The sequence below is a fragment of the Osmerus eperlanus genome, chromosome 26 (genome assembly GCF_963692335.1).
Source record: "Osmerus eperlanus chromosome 26, fOsmEpe2.1, whole genome shotgun sequence".
Taxonomy (NCBI): domain Eukaryota; kingdom Metazoa; phylum Chordata; class Actinopteri; order Osmeriformes; family Osmeridae; genus Osmerus; species Osmerus eperlanus.
Window position 1 is genome coordinate 1,700,575 of NC_085043.1, and position 27,757 is coordinate 1,728,331.

Here is a 27,757-nt window from a genome sequence, read left to right on the forward strand (position 1 = left end):
TGTATGTTTGTTTTCCTTTTGAATTTGAAACCCTCGATAAATGTGACATGTAATAACCTTGAGGTTAACCAGATGTTTATTTGATTGTACTAATGTAATGTAATTACAATTTTTTTTTCTTCTATTAATGTCCCTGACTTGTGTATTTGCTTACCATGCTTTTGAGAATGTACAATTGTCAAAAAGATACAAGGTATCTTTCAATGTGAATACCCTTCTGTAATGCTCTGGATACCAATATATATATATTTTTTTTAAACCTGAGTAGGGAGGACAAACGTTCTGCTCTCAATGTAATCACAACGGAGTTCCAAGCGTCAACAAATGCAAAACTGAAAATTTTGCTAATTTAACATTGTGATAAAAAACACAATTGTGAGATTTAATGTACAATACGATGTACGCTGATATTATTAGTACATTTACTTTTGAAAACTGAAGTCAATTTTCGCTCTTTCACTGAGGTGTTGGCATAATTAGCCTCTGTTGGACGACATACACCAATTATCACCCTACGTCACACGACTGTCAAGCATGCTCAACTGCGCATGTCGGATGCAAAAGACTAACTTCTCCCGGGTATAATACATTGGAGTGTCGATCAGGTCATCATATCTCTGGCCACTGGATTTCAGGGCTTGACATTAACTTTTTGAGGCACTTGTCCTTTGGACAAGTACATTTACGTTTCATTTGTCCATGCACAAAAGTCACTTGACCCCGATACCTTTAAATAGCCTGACCAAGTGATCGGGCAAAACTAGCCTGGCTAACCGAGGTCGCTTTCTCAGGCAAATTATGAATGAAACAGGCTCGGTTAAAGAAATCCGAGATGCTGGCTATCTTCAGTAGGCTTGTATCTACAAAAGGCAGCCTCCCTGACGTTCATAGTGTAGAATGGAGTGAAATACAACATTGTGCACACTGCCAGTGAGCGACCCGAGTCTGACTGAGGCTAACAACGTCAAAACAGTGTAACGGGGACGCAGTCTCACTCAGATTGCCAGTTTTACACATCACAAAAATAATCGGACCAGCTGGCAGAATTCCCATATCTCTTGAAAGCTGCCCTGCTCGACCTTTTAGGTGTAGAATTGACTGTAAAACTGTAAAATTATGAACTTTGTGACGTGAAGACATAGCTGCCGCATGAGATGCGGTCTACCGGGCGACATTCTCACTCAGATGTCAAGACTTTCTAACCCAAATCAAAATTCTGATGTGACAGATCAATGGGGAATCGCTTTCTCTCTTAAAGGCTGTCCTCCTCGACCTTTTTGGTCTTTTTAAATCGAACTATTTGTATAGTCCGTGTACTTCACTAGCCATTATAAAGGCTATCCTTTCCCGGTTTTCTGCAACCACATTGCACACGCATCCCGAATGTTTACAAACAAATAATTGGTCTATACGACAGCGGTCTGTGATACATCCGTTTTCAATCGTTTACATTTTACATGTATTCATTTAGCAGACGCTTTTATCCAAAGCGACTCCCAAGAGAGAGCTTTACAAAAGTGCATAGGTCACTGAACATAACGAGATAGCCCCAAACATTGTGGGTAATCAAACATGGGTGCAAAATGCTGCTGCTAGACTATTGACTAGAACCAGAAAGTTCGATCAACATAACATCTACTCTCGTCTCTTTACACTGGCTCCCTATCCAAGCCAGAGGTGATTTCAAAGTTTTATTACTAACCTACAAATCTCTGCATGGATTGGCACCACCTTACCTCTCTGGTCTCCTTGCACGCAAGGACACTTAGATCTCAAGATGCCGGCTATCTGGTGGTTCCCAAAATTAAGAAAAAAAACTGCTGGAGGAAGGGCGTTCTCATATAGAGCACCTTTTCTCTGGAACAAATTACCTGTCTCAATTAAGGAGGCTGATACTGTTTCGACATTCAAAATTAGGTTAAAAACTTTGTTTAGTCAATTCTATGACTGTTAAATGTAAGTGTGTGTGTATGTACTTTCTATGTAAACCTGGGGTGTGTGTTTGTTTGTGTGTATCACATGTAACATCTAGATTTTACAAATAAAGTAAACCTGTTACTGTATATTGCTATTGTTATAGTTTCCGTTACTAGTTGGTGACAACGGGGGACGGGGCATTCTCACCCTTATTATATAAATATAACTTATTTTAGAGTTCTCTCCCCTGGAACAGAGTTCATGTTCCAAACGAGGGGGGCTGGCGCTGTCTTAGTGTCTAGGGCTGCATCAAATACCCTTTTTTGCTCTGCTAAATTGCTGCACTAGTCCACACTTGACCGGTGGGGATCTCATTCTAAATATGACTAACTGTTAGCTGCTCCTGGCATTCTCTAATCCCTGCTCTCCCCTCTCTGTCCCCCCTCCACACATCCCCTGTGGTGTGGGGGGTTTGAGCTGTCAGCATCTGCCTGGTCGTCGGTCTGCCAACGCTGGACCTGGTCGCCAACCGAAAACCAGTCTCCATGACGGGAAACAGCGAGTTTCCCGGTCCCTTCCTACATCTACCAAGTCGAACAATGGATTTTGGTGTTTCAAAACCCATTGACACTTCCCTGCTGTATGACTATGTTAAGCCTGTGTTCTGCTCCTCTCTTTCACCAACCGTCTCTGGAGGAGGGGATCCCTCACTGAATTGCTCCTCCCATTTTTTCTCCTGTAGTGAGTTTTTCCTTGTCTTCCCTGAGGGTTTAGGTTGGTTGAGGGGCAGTTCTATGGGCGTATGTGAAGCCCTCTGTGACATGCTTGCGTGTAAAAGGGGCTATACAAATAAATGTTGATTTAATTTGATGAAGCATACATTGTGAAAAACAAATAAGTCCCAAAGGGAAGAACCATAAGAGCATGTAGTTAGACAAGTTACAATTAAACAGCATGAACCTCAAAAGTGCAAGGGTGTACCTGTGGAAAAAGCAAGCAACAATAATATAAGAAATATTAATATATTTGGTACGATGCAAAGACAAAGTAATTAACACAAAACACTCAGACTGCAGGTAGGTCTCTGATACATGCAATTGATTTAGCTAGTGTGGCTGTTGTTGCTAAATTCAATAAATTCGAGGGAGCGGAGCTTCAGCTCATTCAGGCGACACGCCCCCCAGTCTCAAGCAGAGAAGGCTGCTGATTTTCTCACGATTTCAAAGCCTAATTTAACAATTAATTTTTTTTTTCATTCGAATTTGGATGGGTAGTTGTGGTAATGTAATGGCTGTATTATTTAATTGTTTTTGAAGACTATTTTGTAAAGATGCTACGAGCCAGCATCCATTTTATTTGATGCATTGTGAAATACATGTCATTGTAAACCAGTGGTAATTTCTTTAAGACTGCAAGGGAAGCTCGGCTTCCCCTAAAATTATTGGCCAAATAATTACTATTGTTTTAACATTTTAAATGCGTTAGAACACGTTCATCTCGAAGACGAGTTCGTTCAGAATCAGCTACATATAGTAGCATGTCGACTGACTAGATTTCCTTCTCATACTTTCCCGTGTCGTCACAGTGCATTTCCCTGTTGAAGCCTGGCGTCCATGGACTTCAATGGGGCTGCTTTTTTTTCAGTGCTTCGAAACTATACGGTCATTGGATAAATGCTGTGATTATGTCCCGCCCACGGACGCTCTGCGTCTCTGGGGGTGAATGGAGGAGTGGGCTGGCCTGGTCGCCAGGCTTCTGTGTGATGATTGGAGGGTCTGTTGAAAGACTGCATCTCCTTTTGATTGACAGCGATTTTGTATTATGAAAAGTCGCCAAAGCTATTCGAGCTCAGTCCCATCGTGGATTTTGCAAGTGTAGTCTAAAGAAACTGCTGCAACCCATTTCTTGGTATTTGCTTGGCGAAATTGCTAGCCAATTTTCATCATACATTTCCTACAATTATACACCACATTCCTTGTTTCGGTTTAACATAATTCCCACATTTCCTCCTTCGAGTTTAATATTGTTTCGTTAGATCGTTCATTCATTCATACAGTAGGATAGGCTAGTGACGTAGGGGTGAACTAGCCAGCGAACTAGCCAAATAAATGGAAATATTTTATGATGTAGGCCGAAAATGAGTTTCTCCTCTTTGAAAGACCAGCAGCCGCCACTTTTGTAAACTTATGCAGTGTTTGGTTAAATTGTTTTCTCTGATAAATTATACAAATTTCATTTTTGTATGAAATTAGTATAATTTATCAAAAAACCTGTGTTGAAAGGGTGCCTGCCCCTTTAAGAAGAAGGACTGCGGGAGCGTTCAACTAGACTAGTGACGGTTATTTTTATTAGAGCCCGCAATAAGTCCGAAAGAGTTCGACAGGATTTTAGAGCTGTTAAGTTTAAGTTAATTAGTTAGGATAAGTCGAATTGTGTGCATCCACCTAAATATAAGGTGACTTTGTGTTTTCCGTTTATCAAAACGTGTTAGCCTAAGTAAAGTAAATTGTATGTAATGTATGGTTTACAGTTCAATGCTAGCCTACTAACGGAGCTTAGCGCTGTTTAGTTTCGGTTTAGGAGAACATGCATATTTTATTCTGCATTAATTATATATATATCTATGTTTGTATTTACAGAAACCCCACGCACACAAAACCACATACTAAATAATCTGAGAGAAACTACTATCCCAGCTCCAATCCTGTCAGTTCATAAATAAAGAATACATTTCTGGATACAACGTCTGATCATCATCTGGAACCCTGCATGACATCACGGACTCCCCACAGTGTTTTGAACTAACCACCAGATAGTTTTACTATTTTTCAATGGTCCTTCGAGTCGGATAAGCAAATTGCTGTGGAAGGATGCAACATCCGGAGCCAAATGAGACGGTCGTCAGAAACAAAAGACAGGGACCAGTAACCTCCCATCTGTCGGACTACGACCTAAGCGGACCAGGGTCCCAGAGACGGTTCCGTACCCAGGATCTCCAGATCACACAAGATGACCAGCTGCTACCGGAGTCAGGGGCTCCCTTCAGGGCTATATCACCTAACAGTCAAAGCGGTGTACCAGACCAATGCATGCTGACAGAAGAATGGAGACAGATGCTGGAGACCATGAGAGATGATCAGGAAGATCTGCGCCAGCATGTGGAGTCAGGTACCAGATTTGACTACCAGGTGGCGGCAAGTGAACCAAGAGAATGCAGTCCTGAAGCAGCAGTCTAGCCAGGTACCAGAACTTGTGGCTGCCCTGCAGGAGATGAAGCAACAGAACATTGAGCTTCGGCAACAATTCCAGAGACTGGTAACAGAGATAAGAGCCCCACCCGTAGCTGCTACACCACAACCACCTCTACGTACCTGCTTGTCACCAGGCCTGGATGATGGAGGGCAAGAGAGACATCACCCAGCACCGGCTTGGATGCAAGACACAGTGCATCCAGCTGATCGTAGAGAGGCCTATCCCCCCCCTCCTGGCTCCGGTGATGAGCTAGCTGAGGATCTCCTCCACCTTAGAGTCACACACCAGACGAAAGAAGACCCCTCTGGTACACCAGAGCCCCTCCCCAAGTAAGTTACCCTCGTGCAGACCAGTATGGTCAGAGAACCCAGCCGCATCAAACCTTTGGTGCACGCGAGCGTTGGTGTAGAACAGACGGACCAGATAGAGGATACACAAGCATCATCTCAACTACGCAGACCTGCCAATCACCCAAGAGCGTATCTACAGAGGGCCTAAGCCATCAATCCCACATCTGATCTCACCAGCTCCAAGACAGTTCTCAAGGATGAAGATTGCACTGGAGAATCTCATCCCAGATGATGCCACAGAGCGATACAAGTTTCAGATCCTCACAGATCACCTGAAATGTGAGGAAGCCTCGCTCATGGCAGATTCGTATAGCAACGCCAGGCAGCCTTACACCGACACGATGACGGCTCTCACAAAAATGTATGGGCAACCTCACAAGCTGGCTGTCCAACGTATTGCAGATTTGATGGATGGCCCAGATATCCGCGGTGGCGATGTGAAGACCTTTCGCATGTTTGCCCTCAATGTACGTTCACTAGTGGGTATGCTAGAACAGCTATGGGTGAGGGGCCGTGTGGAGCTGCAATGTGGTTCCCATGTAGCCAGATTGCTGGGTAAGCTACCCTATGACCTCACTGCCAGCTTCAAGAGATTCATCCACCCAATGAGAATAGCCATCCCCACGCTCATCGAATTCGCTGAGTGGCTGGAATGTGAGCTGGACGTGCAAGAAGATAGCATGTTGTGCTTCAGCAACAAGAAAGAAGATTCCTCCACCAGGAAGAAAGAGAACAGGAGAGATCCAAAGCAACCCAGCAAGGTCACCACCATTTTCTTGGGAACAAATAAAGCTACAGAAACAAGTACTCCGGCAGCCCTACCCACATCGGAACCTGCAGCCAGCCTTCCCAGTAAACCAGAGAAGGGGAGACCCTACTGTCCTTACTGCGACGATGACCACTATCTGAACAGCTGTGCTAGCTTCAAGCAGCTGAACAAAGAACAAAAGGTAGCATGGATCAAGGGTAACAACAGGTGCTGGCGTTGTGGTCGCCGTCATCAAGCAGCTAAGTGCACACTAAAGGCCCCTTGCAAGACATGCAACAGATGACATCTGCTTGTGCTGCACAAGGTGAAAGAGAGAGTAGAAGGGAAAGAGCCAGCAACGGAGAACTGTCTAGTAAACACGGCCGGTAAAGTTCTGTACGTCAATCGTCCAGCATACAACTGTAAAGTGCTCTTGAAAATAAGTAAAGTCATCCTAAGAAATGGTGACAAGTCCCTGGAGGCATATGCGATCCTAGATGATGGTTCAGAGCGAACCATCCTTCTCCATGCAGCATCAAAGAAGCTAGGCCTAAAGGGCAAGCCAAAGGAGCTGGCTCTCCGCACCGTCAGAGAAGCGCTGCAAACGCTGCACAGGGCGGCCGTGTCGTTCACTATATCCCCTGTCGCTGAGCCAAAGAAGAAGTACAAGATTCAGAGTGCATTCTCCATGAAGCAGCTAGGGCTGGCAGAGCACACTCATCCTGTCAGCGCACTGCAGCAGAAGTACAGACACTTAGCCGGGTTGCCCCTCCAGCCGCTGAATAGAGTGCACCCGGTGCTGCTGATTGGCTCTGACTGCATACACCTCATCACCCCCATAGAGCCTGTTCGATTGGGTCCACCCGGTGGGCCAGCCGCGGTGAGGACACGTCTGGGATGGACTTTGCAGGGTCCAGCTCAAGACATCAAACTCAATCTTGTTGCACCTCAATGTCTCTTCACATCTATATCATCCCCGACAGAGTTGTGTTCTCATGTGGAGAAGTTGTGGCAGATGGATGTGCTTCCGTATCGTAGTGAGAAGTTGGTCGTAAGGTCACGTCAAGACCAGGAAGCCATACACCTGCTTCAAGAGCAGACAGTGAGAGGGAAGGTTGACTGTATTGAGCGCTATGCTACACCTCTCCTTCGAGTCAAACACATGCCTCAGCTACACGCCTCATCGGAGTCTGTGCTGCCGCAACTGAGAGGCATTGAGAAGCGGTTGGTGAAGGCCCCAGAACAAGCTGCCGCCTACGAGGCAGAGATTCACAAGTTAGAAAATTCAGGTTACGTGGTGAAGTTGGAGCCACATCAAGTGGATGAAACTGAGGAGGCATGGTATATACCGCATCATATAGTCCAGCACAACGGAAAGAACCGGGTGGTGTATAACTTCTCATTTCAGTACCAAGGTCGCAATCTGAATGAGCTCCTGCTTCCAGGCCCTGCCTTAGGCTCCTTGTTACTGGCTGTGCTGCTACGTTTCCGAGAGCACTCCATCGCCTTCAGCAGTGACATACGTGGGATGTTTCACCAGGTGCGGCTGCTCCCGAAGGATAGACCCTTGCTGCGGTTCCTGTGGAGACCTACAGCGAGACAGTCCGCCAAGGGTGTATGAGTGGCAAGTCCTTCCCTTCGGAACAACCTGCAGTCCCTGTTGTGCAACATTCGCATTACAGAAGCACGTGTTTGACCATACCCAGCCAGACGACGATGTTCGAGCTGCCATCGAGAAGTTATTCTACGTGGATAACTGTCTGCATAGCCTCAGCTCACAAGAAGCTGCCAGGGGTCTGGTAGACAAAATGCGCTATCTCCTGGCCGAAGGGGGATTTGAGTTGAGACAGTGGGCGAGTAATGACTCATCCATCATTACTCACCTTCCCTCCAAAGTCAGATCGGACAGCTCTGAGCTATGGCTCAGTCACGGTCAACCAGAAGTCCAGGAGCCTGCCCTTGGTTTGCACTGGCACTGTCAGTCCGACACCCTTGCCTACAAGCATCGTACAGCGAGTATTCTGTAGCCACAATGAGGAACATGTATAAAGTCCTAGCCAGCCAATATGATCCTCTCGGCTACATTGTGCCATACACAACCAGAGCAAAGGTCCTTGTGCAACGCTTCGTGGCGCTCATGGGAATCAGAGCTGGAACACCTGCCAAAGATAAAGCTACCCAGGTGTTATACCAGCCCAGAGATGGACCACCTCAGCAGTGTAAGAGATATCCATGTGTTTTGTGATGCTTCAGAGCAAGCATATGGATCTGTGGCCTATCTCAGGACTGAGAATATAGGGGGTAAGGTGGAGGTCTCCTTCCTTGCTGCCCGGTCCCGAGTAGCTCCCAATAAACAACAATCCATCCCTCGTCTCGAGCTGTATGGAGCCCTCACCAGTACTCAGCTCTTTAAGGTCATCGCTACTGAGTTGACCCTCCCCATCCGTAGCTGCATCTTGTGGTCGGACTCAACGACTGTTCTTACATGGTTGCTGTCCGACTCATGCCGCTACAAAGTTTTTGTTGGCACTCAAGTAGCGGAATTTCCAAGAGCTGACAGGTTCTGCTACATGGTGCTATGTCCCATCCAGAGACAACCCGGCCGATGACCTCACTCGAGGACTCGCTCTACAGAAAGTGGGTGGTGATAGCCGTTGGACCCAAGGCCCAGCGTTCCTGAAGTTGCCGTTAACGGGGTGGCCTGAACAACCAAGTTTATCATGCAACGAGTCTGAAAGTGAGGCAAAACAACCTGCTGTTACTGTTCTGACAATCTCAAGTCCGTCCCTGTCCGACAAACAGCAACACCTGACTCTGCAAGACTACTTAGAAGCCACTGCACGCCAACTTCAGGGGGCTGCGGATCCTGCAGCCCCCGACAGCTGATGACTATGTTGTTGCTGAAAGGGAAGCCCTGCTACAGGCACAAAGAGACTCCTTTCCTAATGAAGTAGCCCAGTTGATGGCTAGTAAATCGGTGCTAAAATCTAGCCGTCTTATGTCTCTTGCTCCAGAGCTTGACAAGGCAACAGGACTTATCAGAGTTGGTAGGCGCCTCCGCCACAGCAGCGACCTCACATCGGATACGATGCACCCTATTGTCCTTGACCCTCAGCATCCACTTACCCGGTTGATCATACAGGATTACGATATCAAACTACATCATCCTGGGCCAGAGAGGGTGTTCGCTGACATCAGGATACGATATTGGGTTCTACGCGGGCGTGAGGAGGTACGTCGCCATCAGAGGAAATGTGTAGGTTGCAAGAAGTGGAGAGGTCGTCCAGATCCGCCCAAGATGGCCGACCTTCCCCCAGCGAGACATCGCATCTTCAAGCCTGCATTCTACTCTATGGGTGTTGATTGTTTTGGGCCATAAGTCGTCAAGATTGGCCGCAGGAATGAGAAGAGATGGGGAATTCTGTTCAAATGTATGACCACTCGAGCAGTGCATGTAGACCTTCTAACCCGTATAGACACGGATGCGTTCTTATTGGCTCTGAGACGCTTTATAGCCCGACGTGGAAGAGATCCTGTGCGACCAAGGCACAAACTTCAGAGGAGGAGAGAGAGCTCCAGCAATCCTTTGAGTCCTACATCCCAAGCTTCAAGATCACCAGGCCTGTCAACAGATTAGGTTCAGCTTCAACCCGCCAGGATCGCCGCACTTCGGAGGATGTTGGGAAAGAGAGATCCGCTCTCTCAAAACTGCACTCCAAGTTACCATAGGGGCCCAAACAGTCACCGAGGAGGTGCTACACACTGTCCTTATCGAGATTGAGGGGATCCTCAATTCCAAGCCTCTTGGGTACACCTCGTCAGATGTGGCGGACCGTGACCCCATCACCCCAATTGTCTCCTTATGGGGCAGCGGGATGCCTCCCTACCACAGGTCGTTTACGACAGCTCTGAGATGTTGGGTCGGAAAAAGATGGCGACAGTCAGATACTAGCTGATCACTTCTGGAAACATTTCCTTAGGTACTACCTTCCAGGACTCCAGGCCCGGCAGAAATGGCGGACTGAAGCAGCGGACCTGCAGGTGGATGACGTTGTCATGATTGTAGACCAGCAGTTGCCTCGGGCCCTCTGGCCTGTTGGGAAAGTGGTTCAAGTCTTCCCCGGGACTGATGGTCGAGTCCAGTCAGCTGAAGTGCTGGTCAAGGATCGGACGTATACCCGGCCAGTAGCGAGACTTATCCGTCTCCCCGCTCTTCCTGAAGAGGTGTGATCTATGCCTTTTGTCTAACTCTCCTCTCTTTTAGGTGTTCGAATTCACATGGTGAATTCGAGGGTGGCTGTTGAAAAGGGTGCCTGCCCCTTTAAGAAGGACTGCAGGAGCGTTCAACTAGACTAGTGACGGTTATTTTTATTAGAGCCCGCAATAAGTCCGAAAGAGTTCGACAGGATTTTAGAGCTGTTAAGTTTAAGTTAATTAGTTAGGATAAGTCGAATTGTGTGCGTCCACCTAAATGTAAGTTGACTTTGTGTTGTCCGTTTATCAAAACGTGTTAGCCTAAGTAAAGTAAATTGTATGTAATGTATGGTTTACAGTTCAATGCTAGCCTACTAACGGAGCTTAGCGCTGTTTAGTTTCGGTTTAGGAGAACATGCATATTTTATTCTGCATTAATTATATATATATCTATGTTTGTATTTACAGAAACCCCACGCACACAAAACCACATACTAAATCATCGGAGAGAAACTACTATCCCAGCTCGAATCCTGTCGGTTCATAAATAAAGAATACATTTCTGGATACAATGTCTGATCACTGGAACCCTGCATGACATCACAGAGTTCTGACCGGAATCCCCACAGTGTTTTGAACTAACCCAACCACCAGATAGTTTTACTATTTTTCAACCCGTTTATAAAAGTGTCATACATGTATCGAAAGACTCGCTGCACAGTAAAGGGTTGCAAACCAATTAACAGCGACTATGTTTTGTATGTTTTGATTTCATAATAGTTTTTGTATATGACAGTCTATTGTGAGTACATATGATTAGTCTTTTCAATTGATTAACTGAACGGTTCCTCTGTTTAAAGATAATTAGGAAAATACTTAAAATAATAGAATTTAGATCAAACCCATGGGTAAAATAGAATTTAATAGATATATATAAAAATAGATAGATTAAAATTACATATGGATTAACATAATCCAAGTCAAACTAAAAGGTTTACATGAGCCACCTCATTGAACACAGCTGAATATCTATCTGAATACGTTTCTTATAAAGAGTATGTGTTTGTTTTAGTGGTGGGCCGTTATCGGCTCTTATCGGGCAATAAAAAAAAATATTGCCGTTAATCTATTCTCAAAGTTGAGTTGGGAGCTGGGTCTATACTACGCAAGCTATGATGACTTTCACCTTGATATTTTAGCGTGGATGTATACCTAGCCGAATTGCACTGTAGGGGGCGAGAACGAGTCTTCGAACCTGTGTGTATGAAATTATCATATCAAACGTGACGTGCTAACATGGATGCAGCTATGAAGCCGCCTGGTTTGCTTCAGGGAAAATGTATTTTTAAGAAGCTTCCCAATGGAAACCTCGACAAGACTAAGGTTGTTTGCACCTTGTGCTATGCGGAATTAGTTTACTGTAGGAGTTCTTCCAGTCTCAAATACCACCTAAACGCAAAGCATCCCTTAGCTTATGCGGAAGATGCCGGGCCAAGCACTGATGTAGCGCAGGGGAAGAGTCGTCGTCAAACTACGATGTTTGAGTGCAACCGAGGCAAGCCCGTCAGCACAGCTCTATCAGCCAAACTAACTAATCTAATAAACAGTTAATAAACACAAGTACATCTTATTGAACATAATTTATTTTCATCACCAATTATCATAGTAGAACAGCTTTCTCAAGCAGTTTGTGATGCATTTTGGAAACAGGAGATGAGCTGCTGGTCTAATGCTCCACCTGGCTTGAGAAACCCGTTCTCAAAGACTTACTTTTAGTCATTATTTGGGTAGCACACATGTTCTGAATGCCTTCGTGGAATTCAAATGAGCCATTTTAATCTAGATTAATGCCAAGATTACAGAGAGATTAATCTAGATTAAAAAATTAATCTATGCCCACCACTAGTTTGTTTTTATTTTTGGTTTAAGGGATATCCAAGTTAGTAAAAAATTACAAGATAAAACACGCCGGCAAAACAAATCTATTCTGGGGTCTGTTTATTTATAACCCAAACTTATTACTGCTCCCTTCGAATCTAGTCACTGGTCCTTAGCACACTGTTTAACGATTATAGGTGCTACAAACAGAATAGGCTAACATGCTGAAATGCATCTTACCTTTTTAGCGGTGTACCCTCCTCCAACCGCTGAACCCAGCAGGATGTATCTGATCTTAAGCAGTCGAGCCGCCAGACGGGCTATCCAAAAGTTACGGTGCTGCTGGTAGCCGCTGCCACCAGTGCCAGGGGGAGGTCTGGGAGGGCGCATGGGTAACCGGGACATGGAGGTGAAGTGGCGTGCCGCTGTGCAATGTGGAGGGCGCTGGGGGTTAGCATTAGTGGAGTACCGTTGGTGGATGGCACGAGACAGTGGGTGCAGCTTCTGCAACGGCACTCTGAACCTCACCCCCATGTTAGTGGAGATCAGGGACCTGCATGCCAAGCTGCAATAAAACACATTTTGGAAAGGCTCGTCATGAAGAGTTGAAAAGTTAGTGATTATTGTGGTTATTATTCAGTTGATCTTATGTAACACATATAAGATAATCAGAAGTAAAACTTTTGAATAAATTGTTTATCCAAAACTGAATTAGACAACTAAGTTTCAAAAGCTTGCCACACGCTCAAAGTCAACACATGCCTCACCAAAATGAATGGGGAACATTTTCTTTCTCTTTACAATCTGTCGTATGCAATTACCATTCCAAAGATAATCAGTGTTCCCTCTATGTTGATTTTGTCGCGGCGGCTCGCCACGGCAAAATTTCTGCCGCCACGGTATCAGAAATAGGGCTGTACAAAATTTTAGGCCGTCTATCAGCAGTGATTGTTAGAGTGCTTGTCAGAGAATAGCACAGACACGCGCTTCACACCGCAGTTGAGATTGCGTGTGTGCGTCCTTGAGAACTGTAAGTTGTATAACTTATGTTGTCAGTTCATTTAAGCCTGTTATTGTATTAGTCTATAGTTCTTGCTAACTTAAATTAAGTTAACTGGTGATTTTCGTTGTTTGTATTTTTCCCCGGGCTAGCTAAATTGCACGTCTGTTGATTCGATAGCGATTGCTGCCTTTGCTCACGTTTGTATTTTAAGTGAATTATTATGCTGAAGTAGTTTTAATTAATAAATAGTGGGTTTATTGTTATCATTTGCTACAGAATGCTTAGCATATCAAGATCAAATGAAGTAGACAGTGTACATGCTTTCGAGTAGGCTACCTTAATCGATAGGCTACTGACCATTTACAATACGTTGTTACGTCAATTATTAATTGGCAGCATTTATGTCATTTAGAACATACTTTGAGTGGAATGTCTCTAAGTAGCCTAACTTTATTGTTTTTTTGGGAAATAGGACGAAAATATGTACAATATTACATTAGCTATTACATTATTACATTAACCTGGTCCGAAATATAGGGTTAGAACTTTGTTTCGGCGGAGGGGGGGGATCGTACAGACCTGCCCCCACTGCTAAAAAAAATTCCTAGAGGAAACACTGATAATCATGCTTTGAATGTTATGGAGAACACTACTTCTGTAACAGAGCTCCAGACTAACTTTTTGCCTTGGTTGCACTGGTGCGCCGAACTAGGTGCACCAGCACAAAATGTAGGTGCACCCACATTTTTCCTCGCGTCGCCTTTAACGCCACAATTTCAAGGTCACCTTTTTATCACGCTCTTTATACATTCATATAAACTCCTCAAAAAAAGTTCTGAAACGTTATTTCGGTCGATTATTCCTGACCTTCAATAATACCAATCAGTATTGTATTTTATATCATTGGAAAGCCTGATTTGTCACCATTACAACGAGGTACAACTTGTAAGGATCGTGCATTCGTGGAATGAGCAACACAGCTAACTGTGTGGGTAGCGGCCAAAAAAAATTGCCAAAATCCCCTGCAATATTCTTCTGTTGGTATTCACTCTCGTTTTGAGCTTCAAGTGGGATCAGCTTGGACGTGCTGTACGTGCCAGAGTGACCAACGCAAACATGTTGGCTGACTTGCGACAAATCCTGGTTGAGGAATGGGATGCCATCCCACAGCAGTGTGTGACCAGGCTGGTGACCAGCATGAGGAGGTGCCAAGCTGTTGTGGCTGCGTATGGATCTTCCACACGCTACTGAGGTCCCTGACAGTGTAAAATGAATAAAGTGTAAAAATGGCCAATATGTGTTGTTTTTTCCTTATTACTGTGGGAGAGTGCAATCATCCAATCCACCAAGCAACTAAAAACGAGTACGGAGTCGATTTACGAGCAGGCCGGCGTAGAAAAGACTGCAGGAACTGAGGTTGTTGCGAGGTACTGCTTAGCCAGGACACTAAGCTTTGTAGCATTGGAACCGGTACAGTAGCCATGTAGCGTAATCGGCTATTTATGTTTCTTATATACTAGTGTAATAATTGGACCAATACGGTGTTCCTATTGGTCCAGAAGACGTTCTCAAAAGTTAATAAATCCGTTTATATACCTCCTGAAAGTTCGCAGAGGTAAATAAACGTTTGTACGGACCTAGCAACAAGCGGTTGCCTTGGAGATGTAGCCATTGGCCTTAACATCGTGGCATCTGCTCGGCAACAAAGTAGCCTAAATTGCCAAAAAAAATAAAATAAATGGTTTTTGCACAGGTCCGCAAACGCCCCGCAATCGCTTCCCGTTTTAAAGAAGTATCTGAAGCAGACAGAAGACGAATTGATGTTGTTGATATGTTGCCTTGGAGATGTAGTGACGTCACCAGTGCAAGTGCAGCTGATTGCTCTGACAACATGGCGTCTGCTCCAGATTTGACGTGTTTGATTTGTGATCTTCCCACGTATTGTTGTAGTATATAAGAAACCAAATGTTTACTCCTCGACAGGTCAGCAAACGCTTTGTCGCCTCGATTTGTTAAAACGATGTGTTTGTAAACCTCGACCTACGGTCTCGGTTAACAAACGTTTTAACAAATCTCGGTTTACAAAGGCTTTTGCAGACCTGTCGAGGAGTAAACATTTGCTGTTTACATTGTGTGGTGGTGGAGCAATGTATCATATAGGATTCCGGTGTTACGTCCCAACTGGTTCCCAATTTAACTGGTTCCCCAGCTGTGCGTGCTCCTATCAGTCTGCCTCTATCACCAGATTCGTTACAAATTCACAAACATATTACTGGTGATTTTCAAGTCGGATCTCATATTTGCTGCGGCAAATATGAAAGTAGGCCTATAGGCTACGTGCGCACTACATTAGGCTACCATTCGCGACAAAATAAATGGAGACAAAATGAAACATTTGCAGGCTCGCATGAAGTGGGATTCGATCGCACTAGAGCAAAAATACATGCACTCCATAGTCCGCTGATTTACACCGCGAGCTATACCAGCTCGCAAAATTTAGCTAAATCCTTACGTATTTGTTAACTACGTTGGCCTTCAGGTAACATTTTGATTTGGCTTCTTCTGAATCAACTGGTTCCCATAGACACTAACCGAGTGTAGGCTACTATACACGTATTTGGGGTTGTTTCGAGGCAATAGTCTTATTTTCCACGACATCACAGCTCCTTCTGACACCACATATTAAAAATTCATACCAAGAACGTCGCTGCTAACCCAGACAATACGATCAAAATACGCGCAACACAACATGGAAACATTCGTTTCCTATGCGATTTCGTGTAGCCTATGGCTAAGTGTTTCTTCGCTATAGAAATCAATTCATTTCATAATTGTATATTCTGAACAAATGTAGTGAGCACTACATTACAACCATTCACGCCATAATAAATGGAACTCCAAATACGTGATGAGTATAGCCTACATTCGGGTAGTGTCTACGGTAACTAGTTGATTCAGAAGAACCAAAACAACATGTTGCCTGAAGGCCAACGTAGTTAAATTCGTGACTGAATTCCTGAAACACTCATGTGCATCAGTAGCTCGCGGTGTAATGCAACGGATTATGCCAAGGCATATGTTTTTGCTCGTGGGATCGAATCCCACTCGAATCTTTTATTTTCTTAGCTTCCATTTATGATGGCGTGAATGTCTGTAATGTAGTGCTCATTACATTTGTTCAGAATATGCAATTATGAAATGAATTGATTTCCAAAGATATAGCGAAGAAACACTCAGTCATAGGCTACACAAAATCGCATAGGAATTGAATGTTTCCATGTTGTGTTACGCGTATTTTGATCGTATTGTCTGGGTTAGCAGCGACGTTCTTAGTATGAATTTTTAATATGTGGTGTCAGAAGGAGCTGTGATGTCGTGGAAAATACGGCTATTGCCTCAAAAACAACCCCAAATACGTGCATAGTAGCTTACATTCGGGTAGTGTCTATGGGAACCAGTTGATTCAGAAGAAGCCAAATCAAAGTGTTACCTGAAGGCCAACGTAGTTAACAAATACGTAACGATTTAGCCAAAACTTTTGAGCTTGTTTAGCTCGCTGTGTAAATCAATGGACTTTGGTGCGCACGTGTTTTTGCTCTAGTGTGATCGAATCCCACTTCATGCGAGCCTGCAAATGTTTTATTTTGTCTCCATTTATTTTGTCGCGAATGGTAGCCTAATGTAGTGCGCACGTAGCCTATAGGCCTACTTTCATATTTGCCGCAGCAAATATGAGATCCGACTTGAAAATCGCCAGTAATATGTTTGTGAATTTGTGACGAATCTGGTGATAGAGGCAGACTGATAGGTGCACGCACAGCTGGGGAACCAGTTAAATTGGGAACCAGTTGGGACGTAACACCGGTTCCAAGTTAATATCCAAGTTAATATGCAATATTTCTCCATGTGTGTCTTTAGTTTTATCAAGGATAGCCTACCCAATGTGTTTAATTTCGTCCAATGTTTTTTTTAATTTTTTATTTCACATAATCAGCCTACGTCTGAAGACGCAGCGTTTTTTCAAGTTCATTGTCTTTTCGTCGTGCTAATAAATTGATCTTTCATTTGTTTTCTTTATTTAACTCTTATTTAATCAAATATCTTAAGGATCACAATTATTGCCAGAATGCGGGGTGGTTCATGTGTTTATTGTAGCCTATGCTTTGCGTCATGTCAGGCTAATTACATAACGGAACCGCATTAATTAAAATAGATTATCTGGATATTCGAAAATCATTTTGGATACTATTCGAATCGTGAAATCAGTTCAAATCCCCATCCCTACCACTCACAGGCGATCAGGTGTAAATAACAATAGCAACGTTGTGCAAACTTTTGTCCCAAATTAGTAAAACTTATGAGGTGATGAGCAAGAAGCAAATTGCCAATTTGCCGTATTTTTCAACACGTGATCTTGCGTGTTTTTTGGCAAATATAGCCCAATATACATTTTGTCATACTTTTAGGGGGATGGGAGGTAGAACAAGCCTTGCACCTGGGGAACCATTTTATTTATGCCTACATTTCTATACACATTGTAAAAAGTTCAAATTGAAAATAAAAGACTAAACCAGTGAAACAATTTCAATTAAATCATTGGTATTAGGTGCGTTCCACATGGACTGACTTCATGCAGCGCTGCAGCCGGCTGCAGGCGGCTGACATGAAACAATGAATTCTGGTTAGACTTTTTGTCCGACTTGAGACGGCGCCGTAGCCATCAAAGTACCGTGAGATCGATTCGAGAACTGCCGGCTGTGTAGCCGAGCGCATTTTCTCAAGAGCAACTGCACGGGTTCTAATAACGACACAGCTATTTCATGATTGGCCAGACTCCCACACAACAACTTTGACGCGTGTTTTGTAATTATTCTGACACCTTCAGTTTCGCCAATGCTCAAATCCGGACCAAACAGGTTAATATAATTAAAAATGTGTTGAAGAAAGGGTTTTAGTCCGCCTCTTCACTAACGGAAAGAGTAAGTTTAATTATAAATAAAGTAAAGTAAATAAAGTATCGATCGGCCATGACTGACGTCAACGCAGCAAACCACGAGAAGCAGGAATGTCCGACTTTAACCCTTGTGTTATCTTCGGGTCGTTCTGACCCATCAGTCATTGTGACCCACCGTCGTATTGCGACAACTTTACCGCATACAAAAACAAAGTGAAGCATTTTCTTTTAACCGTTGGGCTGTCTCAGACCCCCCACATTGCGAAGGTTAAAAGAAAATTATTTTTATTTGTTTTTGTATTGGGTAAAATTCGGTAAACACAACGATGGTTCGTTATGAACCTTTGGGTCATGTGACCCGAAGGCAGCACGAGGGTTAAGGAGGCGTTTTTAACCCCTCCCCGACTGCAAGAGGCTACTCTCGCCGGTCGTTTCATGCAGCCGCAGTCCATGTCGAACGCGCCTAATGTAATGTTGCAGTATCGAGTACCGCGATATTACACTTGGTATCAGTATCAAAATCTAAATGTTGGTACTGTGACAACACTAGTGACTAGTAGTAGCTGAGGTGTGGGTACTGTACTTTGCACTAAGACTATAAATGATATAGACCGTTGACTGACCATCGAAATCCCGTTAATTCTAGCATATGCTATTCTGGTCCCTGATTTAGATTAACTTTCTGTAATTTGGCTATTTGTATTTTGATTTGTTTAAAAACGTGTGCAAAATGTATGTGTAGAATACTACCACACTGCGTTGGGCGTTAGGTTACTGTAGCAAGTCCAGTCAGAGAGATGAAAATTGTTATCTAGGCTGGCCTTCACTAGACTTGCACTTTATACATGTATTAATTATCTAGCTAGTTAGAGCTAGCTAGCGCCTACCATTATTCGGCTCCAATGATAGGTAGAGTAGATTACCAACTTCAGTAAACTTAAACCGGTACTCCTACCAGTACCACAACAATCAGACAGGCTACAGTTGCTAGATACAGCACAAAATATCAGATCTAAAAGGTTGTCGATGTGCTGTAGCGCGTAGCTAGCTCTAGCTTTCACACTGATCAGATCTCAAAGACTATGTGATGTTTTGTGCCGTCAATTTTGGTCTCTTTAAACACATTTTGTTTTTTCTCTAAAAATGTAGCAGCTATTTAGCACGTTTGTGGTTGGCCCCTCATATAATTAGCTTAAGAAACAGATAGCCACCACATTACACACCATGACATGTCCCCTATTATTTTAACGACAGCTAGACAAGCTAGCGGTCAGTTTGCTGTGCGTGCTAGCTAGCGAGTAATGTAAGCAATATTTAACTTACCATGCAACTTTATTTCCGACGCGCAACATAGACCAATTCCAATAAGGGGTGAATGCTAAAATTACATTAATCCTCTTTAGGCGCAAGTCAGCTCACATTTCCACGTGGAACACATTTGTCAGCCTGCTATTGTAGGTACTTTAGCAAGCTAAGGACACACATCATCTAAATGACACTCCACTTCCTGTAAACTAGTCCAACCTCCAACTCCACCCGGATTGCGACGGTAGATATTTTATGTTCCTATGCATGAGCTCTCAAGCAGGGGCAGGGATGGGGAACGTCCGGGCCCGGAGGATGTTTGACAAGAAGACCAGCCTTATACCAGAGAATGTCTAATTCAGGGGTCCCCAAACTTTTTTTTGCAAGGGCCAAAGAATTTTTCCTTTCTTTAATGTGGGGCTGGGTCGGTCTGTAACAGAAAATTTCATGGGCCGGAGCAAGGCCGTAGCAGAGAATGTCTAATAGGGGAGAACAGAGCTGCCAACTCTCACGGTTTCGCCGTGTGACACGCATTTCAAACATTTCTCACGCTCTCACGCCACACATTGTATATCTCACGCTGAAAAGGCAACCGCCAAACAAGTAGCCAAGCTAACGTTGTAAACAGTAACGGACGAGGCGCAGGTTAACGGAGTGAAGCATCATTGACGGTGGGGGGGGGGGTGAAGCTCGCGATAGCTCGCCCCGGGGGCGGGGGGGTTGCTACCAAATCTCACGCCAAGGTTTTTGTAAAAGTTGGCAGCCCTGGGAGAACCATAGATATATATATCTAAAGTCTAGGGGCCTCATGTATAAAGGATTGCGCAGCTTTCATAACAGAAGATGGCGTACGGCCAAAACTCGAAAAGTACTGATGAAGAAAGTGTTTTGTCCGTCTCTTCATAAACGGAGTGACTAAGTTCAGTTGAGTTCTGGATTTCAATAAGTATTATCAATCTGCAGATTGGGAGAGGAAACCAGTCTTCTGACCATAAAATGACAACACAACACCAAGCTTAGGTCTCAACCAGGTCTCTCCCCGCTCTGAAAGCCGGAGGACCATCTTTATAGGGCACAAGAATGTAAACATAGATTGTGACAGTCAGGCAGGAATGACGTTACAACAGTCTCAGAGATAAAGATTCACTGTTCCCAACACATGACAACTCTCACACTAGAGAGTTCATAGTTGGAGTTCTCCTAGTAGTCATGACAAGGAAACGTTTAGCCAGTACCTTCTCCTGACCCCGAACATCCATTCACCTGGCACATAGACACAATATACTCTTATTAATAGCAAGCTTACATGAGAACGTACTAACTAGTATCCAATGACTTCTATTGATTCGTGAATAATGTAAGGACACAGGAAATCCCAATTTCTTCCACAGTACCTACGCACAGAAATATTCACGTGTATAAAACCGGTCGTCCGCCAGGTCCTGCGCACCTTTCCTTTATAAATCACAATCAATGTGAGATTGACCGCACATGAACGAGCCACTGACCCCGCCTTGCCTCCTCCCATAAATGAATATGCAGATCGCCTATTAATGCACTCCTGAGGTCATTTCTTTGTCTGAATTACCGTATTTCTTTGAATAAACGCCGCCCTCGAATAAACGCCACACCAAAAATTAACGTTATTTAATAAACGCCGCAGCGTTTATTCTAAGAAGTACGGTGACTGTGAGATCGAGGTTCTGACAACAGAGGTGGAGGCGAGAAAATGTGTGCTGTTTATCGGCCTGTCATCATGTATTAGCGACAAAAGAAAGTCGGCGGAGTGGAAAACTGTCACTATTTGCGCCCTTTCTTGTTTTTAACCTGTAGCACTTTGAGATTTAGCTAAATGTAAAGTGCATTACAAATAAAATCACCATTATTATTATAGGGCCATAAATGATGTGGGTTCAGAGAACCGGACCATGGCAGAAATTAAAAAGAAATGGTCCGATGTAAAACTTTAAATGAAGAAACGAGTGGTGGCACATTGTAACAGCATGGCAGCTATAGGGTTAACGTGACATACATTTCCTGAGTGATCGTGTTCGTTTGACACCCTCAAGTTTAACAGAAGTTATTAAGTGGTGGCGGATTAAACAGATGGCTATATAGCATTTCCCATTTTGGGTTTTGGCATTTTGATGTGATCATCCACATTAATGATCAAACTTTTATTTTTATGTTTTTTGAATAGTCAACGTCATAAACGTAGTAGTGGAAACTATTTTGTAATGTTTGGTGAGTTTCGGCACTTTTCAGTTAGAATTCGTCACATTACAGAGCCAGACGGCCCGCACATTCTCACGTCAAGTAAATCTTTATACATCACAAAGTGTGCGTGAAAACCAGCGTACGCAAGCTTTTTGTGCATACGCAACGTTTATACGTGAGGCCCCTGGTGTAGCTAGAACAACTTAGAGCTCAATGCTCTTAAGACAGTGGAGATGGTTGTGGACTTCAGGAAGAATACAGCCCCACTCACCCCCATCACCCTGTGCGACTCCCCAGTCAACACTGTGGAGTCCTTCCGCTTCCTGGGCACCATCCTCTCCCAGGACCTCAAGTGGGAACTGAACATCAGCTCCCTCACCAAGAAAGCACAACAGAGGATGTACTTCCTACGGCAGCTGAAGAAATTCAACCTGCCAAATACAATGATGGTGCACTTCTACACAGCCATCATTGAGTCCATCCTCACCTCCTCCATCACCATCTGGTATGCTGCTGCCACTGCCAAGGACAAGAGCAGACTGCAACGTATCATCCGCACTGCTGAGAAGGTGATCGGCTGCAATCTGCCTACCCTCGAGGACCTACACACCTCGAGGACCCTGAGGTGTGCGAGGAAGATTGTGGCCGACCCCTCCCACCCTGGTCACTCCCTGTTCCAGCTACTCCCCTCTGGCAGAAGGCTGCGGTCCATCAGGACCAAAACCTCAAGCCATAAGAACAGTTTCTTTCCATCTGCTACTGGCCTCTTCAACAAGGCCAAGGACTCCCATTGACATTCATTCACTTATTTAACTATTATAAGTCCATCTAATGGCAATTACAGTATGCATAAGCCACCTTATCTCAGTATCCGATTGCACTATGTTGACCACTCACGCTGCTCATTCTTATTGGGTGTGCTCAAGCCTTCGGCGAGAGCACAACCTTTGTTCTCTCACATATATATTTATTTATTATTGTTTATTTTCACCCCCCTAAGGATCAGTCAATATTTGGACTACATACACAACGGCGGTGTCAAAAGGTTCGTCTTGGTAGCGATTGCGTTGGTTGTATTTTTATTTACGTTCCGTTGCATGTTTTAAGTAGAAATTATCGTTTTTGTGGTGAAAAGTGAAGCTAACGGTGGCTAATTTGCTAGCCACAGTCACTGACGTTACTAACGTCACTACGTCACTAACGTCACGAAAACACGCGTGACTACCTGTAGCAGAACATTCGTTTCACATCTGTTGACTTGGGGGATAGCTAGGCTAACTATAGCTTTACTGCAAGGCAGCTGCAGGAACGCCACAAGCAAAGAGGCCAGGGTGATAACTATTTACTCATTTTACTTTGTGATGTGAAACACAATTATGAAATGTAATGTACAATATTAGCTGATATTATTAAGGAAGTAGGCCCACATCTACTTTTGGAAATGGTAGTCTACTATTTCACTGAAGCATTAGCATCATGACATTAGCCTCTGTTGCCCGGGCAACACATACTACAGTGGTCTATGATGCATCTGTTTTCAATCTTTAAAATAAACATTCCTCACAAATACATTTTCGTTGTAGGATTTATTATGACATTACATTACAAGTAAACGATTTGTGGGTGAAATGATCATTACCTGTGGTTTCAAACCAGTGTTGCTCACTGCAACGCTGTAGCCTACGCGAGACACTACAAAAACATCTACACAGCTGTAGGAAGTCAAACGGCGACAGAACATGTTCGGCACTCCCCTTACTTAAATCAAAAGTCTATCTAACTACTAACCTGAACTTCATTGCCACAGCCTAAACGTTGTCAATCTGTTCATGAAAATAATTAATTTCAGCCTAAACCGTACAACGGAACGTTAAATCCAATTCAACCAATGCAATCGCTACCAAGACGAACCCAGCAGTAGTCTACTAGTACTGTACCGTAGTAGTACAATTTACCGGGGCAGCTTCTCCAGACAGGGCTATATCGCATTTTGCGTTGTTACTGACAATGATCAGTGAGCTTTTTATGAATGAGCGATTTTCCACTAAATAAATGTCAAGCTTATTTACGTTTTGGGGGGCATATTTTCAGTTAGCAGATGGGACTGTCTGAATCGCGATTCCATCTTCTACTGCCGGGTAACGTAGTAGAATAATCTTCAAAGGGGGTTCTTTATTAATGAATGAATGCAATGAGTAGGCTACATGCCTGAAAATATCACGAGAAGGGAAAAACTTAAAATGACGTTTAAGTCATAGAGATTAGGTCCATTTTTACACCGGTCTGCCAAATTTATTTGTTTTGATTCAACGATGAGGCTGCCTCTTGCAGGGGAAATGAGAAGACATCTATTTCATTCTACACTTCACTCGTATTTTCAGTTGTAAATGAGCAGCAAAAAAAAATGCTTTTAAATCTATTTAATCTTTATAAATAATAAGTATGCATTTTCATATAAAATATACAGAAATCAGTTGTAAAAATGTCATTCAAAAACGGACCCCTGTGCAACCGACGCAAGCAAGCACACCCTACAATTTCCCCAGAAATTGTACCCTCTCTAGTTCTTATTTTTATATATATTTTATTTTATATTTAAATTGTTGTATTCTTAGATTGTTTAGTTCTTAGAAATAGTTAAACTTTTGTACTTTTACTTAATTTAAGATTCATATATGTTAAGTGTTTTGCACCTCCCTGCCACAGTAAATTCTGTGTTTGTATAACATACATGGCGAATAAACCGAATTCTGATTCTGAGACCAGCCTGATAGATCTGACCTGAGACCAGTCTTTTAGATCTGATCTGAGACCAGCCTGAAAGACCAGCCTTTTATATCTTATCTGAGACTGGTCTGATAAATCTGACCTGAGACCAGCCTGTTAGATCTGACCTGAGACCAGCCTTTTAGATCTGATCTGAGACCAGTCTGATAGATCTGACCTGAAACCAGCCTGTTAGATCTGACCTGAGACCAGCCTTTTAGATCTGATCTGAGACCAGCCTGAAAGACCAGTCTGATAGATCTGACCTGAGACCAGCCTGATAGATCTGACCTGAGACCAGCCTTTTAGATCTGATCTGAGACCAGCCTGAAAGACCAGCCTTTTATATCTTATCTGAGACCAGTCTGATAGATCTGACCTGAGACCAGAGTTTGATTTGTTGTTGAATGGACAGAGTTCCGATACACAAAAAGAAAATTGTCCACTTTATGCTGGAGGATGACGTTTTCCTTTCCCATGGCTTTGATTGACTTCTTAAAGGTTTGAACAATCCGTTCTGTCAACCCATTTGTTGCAGGGTGGTGTGGAGCTGACTTGAAATGCTTGATGCCATTCATCTTCATGAAAAGTGTAAACTCGTCTGAAGTAAACTGTGGACCATTATCGCTCACAATTTGCTCAGGTAGGCCATTTCTGGAAAAGATGGTCTTAAGTACAGAAATAGTCCTTTCGGAGGTTGTGGATTTCATGTGTATCACCTCTGGCCATTTTGAGTGGGCGTCCACTGCTATTAAGAACATGGAGTTCATGAATTGCCCAGGGAAATCAATATGCACTCTCTGCCACGGGTGTAAGGGTGCCGGTGGGGGCGCATTCTGAACATTGTGGCATCCTGCACAGGTCATGGTGATATCCTCAATCTGCCTATCAATTCCCGGCCACCATACGTAACTGCGAGCCAGGCTTTTCATTTTAACAGTGCCAAGGTAACCTTCGTGTAGATTTTCCAACATTCTACCGCAAAGCTTGGGGGTGCTACTTGTTAGGATAGTTTCTTTATCAAGTAATGCACAGAGTCGTCGGATTCAAAGAAAGTACAATGGTTTAATGCTTACCAGAAAGGAGACAAAATCTGATCGCAATACAAAGTTTCTCTGGTTCACAAGTCGTCATGTAAGACCATTTAAACATATTGGTGAGAAGTCCCCTCCCCTGAATATCAGCTGTCAATGTGATAGATCCCAGAGATAGAGTGTGCGTGCACATGGAAACTTACAAAGTTCTCTGGCCCTAGGCTTGAGACATGACTCACTCAACACAGATAAGATTAACACATGTAGGGAGTCAGGTGGCTGAGCGGTGAGGGAATCGGGCTAGTAATCCGAAGGTTGCCAGTTCGATTCCCGGCCGTGCCAACTGACGTTGTGTCCTTGGGCAAGGCACTTCACCCTACTTGCCTCGGGGGAATGTCCCTGTACTTACTGTAAGTCGCTCTGGATAAGAGCGTCTGCTAAATGACTAAATGTAAATGTATTGCACCTCTACACTGTCAAAAATAAAATAAGTTATTCAGAAATACAGAAAAAAAACATGTATAATTTACGACAGGAAATTTATGTTATTTTTTTCAAATATTACTAACATTTTCACCACAATGTTCTGTTAAAACACATAATTTCACTTTAGCTATTTTAACAGTTATTTTGCAGATATTTACTTTGATCCCACGGACAAATAACTTCTTGATAACTTCTTTGGTTTAGACATAGAAACCTTGAATTGTGAACTGAGCTCGGGTAGTTGACGTCATGCAATCCAGCATGCACCAGTCAATATCAAAGAATACAAAAGCCTGCAAAAGCCTTTTTGGGGCTATCTCGTTGTTTATGATCATTGACCAATGCACTTGTAGTAAAGCTCTCTCTGGAAGTCGCTTTGAATAAAAGTGTCTGCTAAATGAATAAATGTAAAGACTACTGTAGGACGAAGGAAAGTTGATAACACTGTAAAAAAAAACATTGTAAAAAAACAGGAACAATCTGGCAGCTGGGACGCCAGATTAAACCCACTAAATTACAGTTAAAAAAAAAAATCATTAACATTAATGAACCGTAAAATAATTGTAATTTTCCTGTACCAAATTGACAAGATATATCAGTAATATTACATTACAGGCTGTTCTTTGCCGGTAAATATGACTTTTATTAATTGAACTTCTCTGTAAAAAAACAGAATTTTCAAAAAATACAAATATTCTATAAAGCCAAAACAACATATTACGACTTAACATGTTCATTCAAAACAAGTCGTGTGCACATACAGCATCCAGATTCTGTAATCAGAATCACAGATACTGATTACAATACTGATTACAACTGTAGCGCCGGCTAGCTGTGTGAATTGGAGAGAAATATTGCTCGCTGTACGTTAGGCTTATTAGACAGGTTAGATCGCCATCTAACTGGACAACATTCACACACTCAGGGTGAACACTTAATGTATCCAAACTACAGACCATCACATTACACATATCAAAACAGAACGAACACAACAACAAAACTCCAAACAATAACAATAATCTCATTGTTTATGATCATTGACCTATGCACTTTTTGTAAAGCTCTTTCTTGTAAGTCCCTTTGGATAAAAGTTGTCTAAAGGAATACATGTAAATGTTAAGTGTAGTTGGCTGGATAAACTAATCTTTTTTTAAGCAATATAAATGAAAAAACAGACAAAACTTTAGCTGGCTTGCTTGTTAGCCAACCAGGGGCCTGGGGCCCGTTCTTCGTACGTCGCTAACTCAGTTAGCTGGATTTGATTTTTGACGATTTGTCATTATCTTGGATTGTTCGGTTCTTTGAAGCTCATCCTGGACTTGCTGTCATAGCAACAGGTCCGTAAACTTAAACCTGCTCGGGAGCAGGTTTATTTTATGTAAACATGAATAGATTGAGGCTTTACAAGCAGAGGTGATACAGGAAGTCTGTCACAGACATGTCTTGTCCGTTTTTACTACAGGAACCTGTTGCAGAAGGTGCAAGAATAATTAGCAGAATTTAACATGAAACCGAATTAATTGCTCATTGCGTGATAGATAGGCTCCTTAAGCACAGCGCGATATGCTAGCCTATACTTTTTGAGAGGATAGCCTATCGTTTTTTTGTGAGGGTGTCATTTACATAATACATTTGTTGAAACCACATCATATG

The 27,757-nt window shown here is 43.3% G+C and overlaps 1 protein-coding gene across 7 annotated transcripts in view; it reads right to left on the reverse strand.

Annotated features, from left to right (window-relative positions):
• Window positions 1-19,821, reverse strand: part of opa1 (OPA1 mitochondrial dynamin like GTPase) — a 75,347-nt gene extending 55,526 nt beyond the window's left edge. For all 7 annotated transcript variants that reach the window (XM_062452668.1, XM_062452664.1, XM_062452667.1 and 4 more), the window contains exons 1-2: window positions 19,620-19,821; window positions 12,580-12,904 (exon numbers count right to left, since the gene is read on the reverse strand). In XM_062452668.1, the coding sequence (XP_062308652.1) occupies window positions 12,580-12,904; window positions 19,620-19,648 (354 nt within the window). In that variant the 5' untranslated portion in view covers window positions 19,649-19,821. The remainder of the gene's footprint in view (window positions 1-12,579; window positions 12,905-19,619) is intronic.
• Window positions 19,822-27,757: the final 7,936 nt, after the last annotated feature.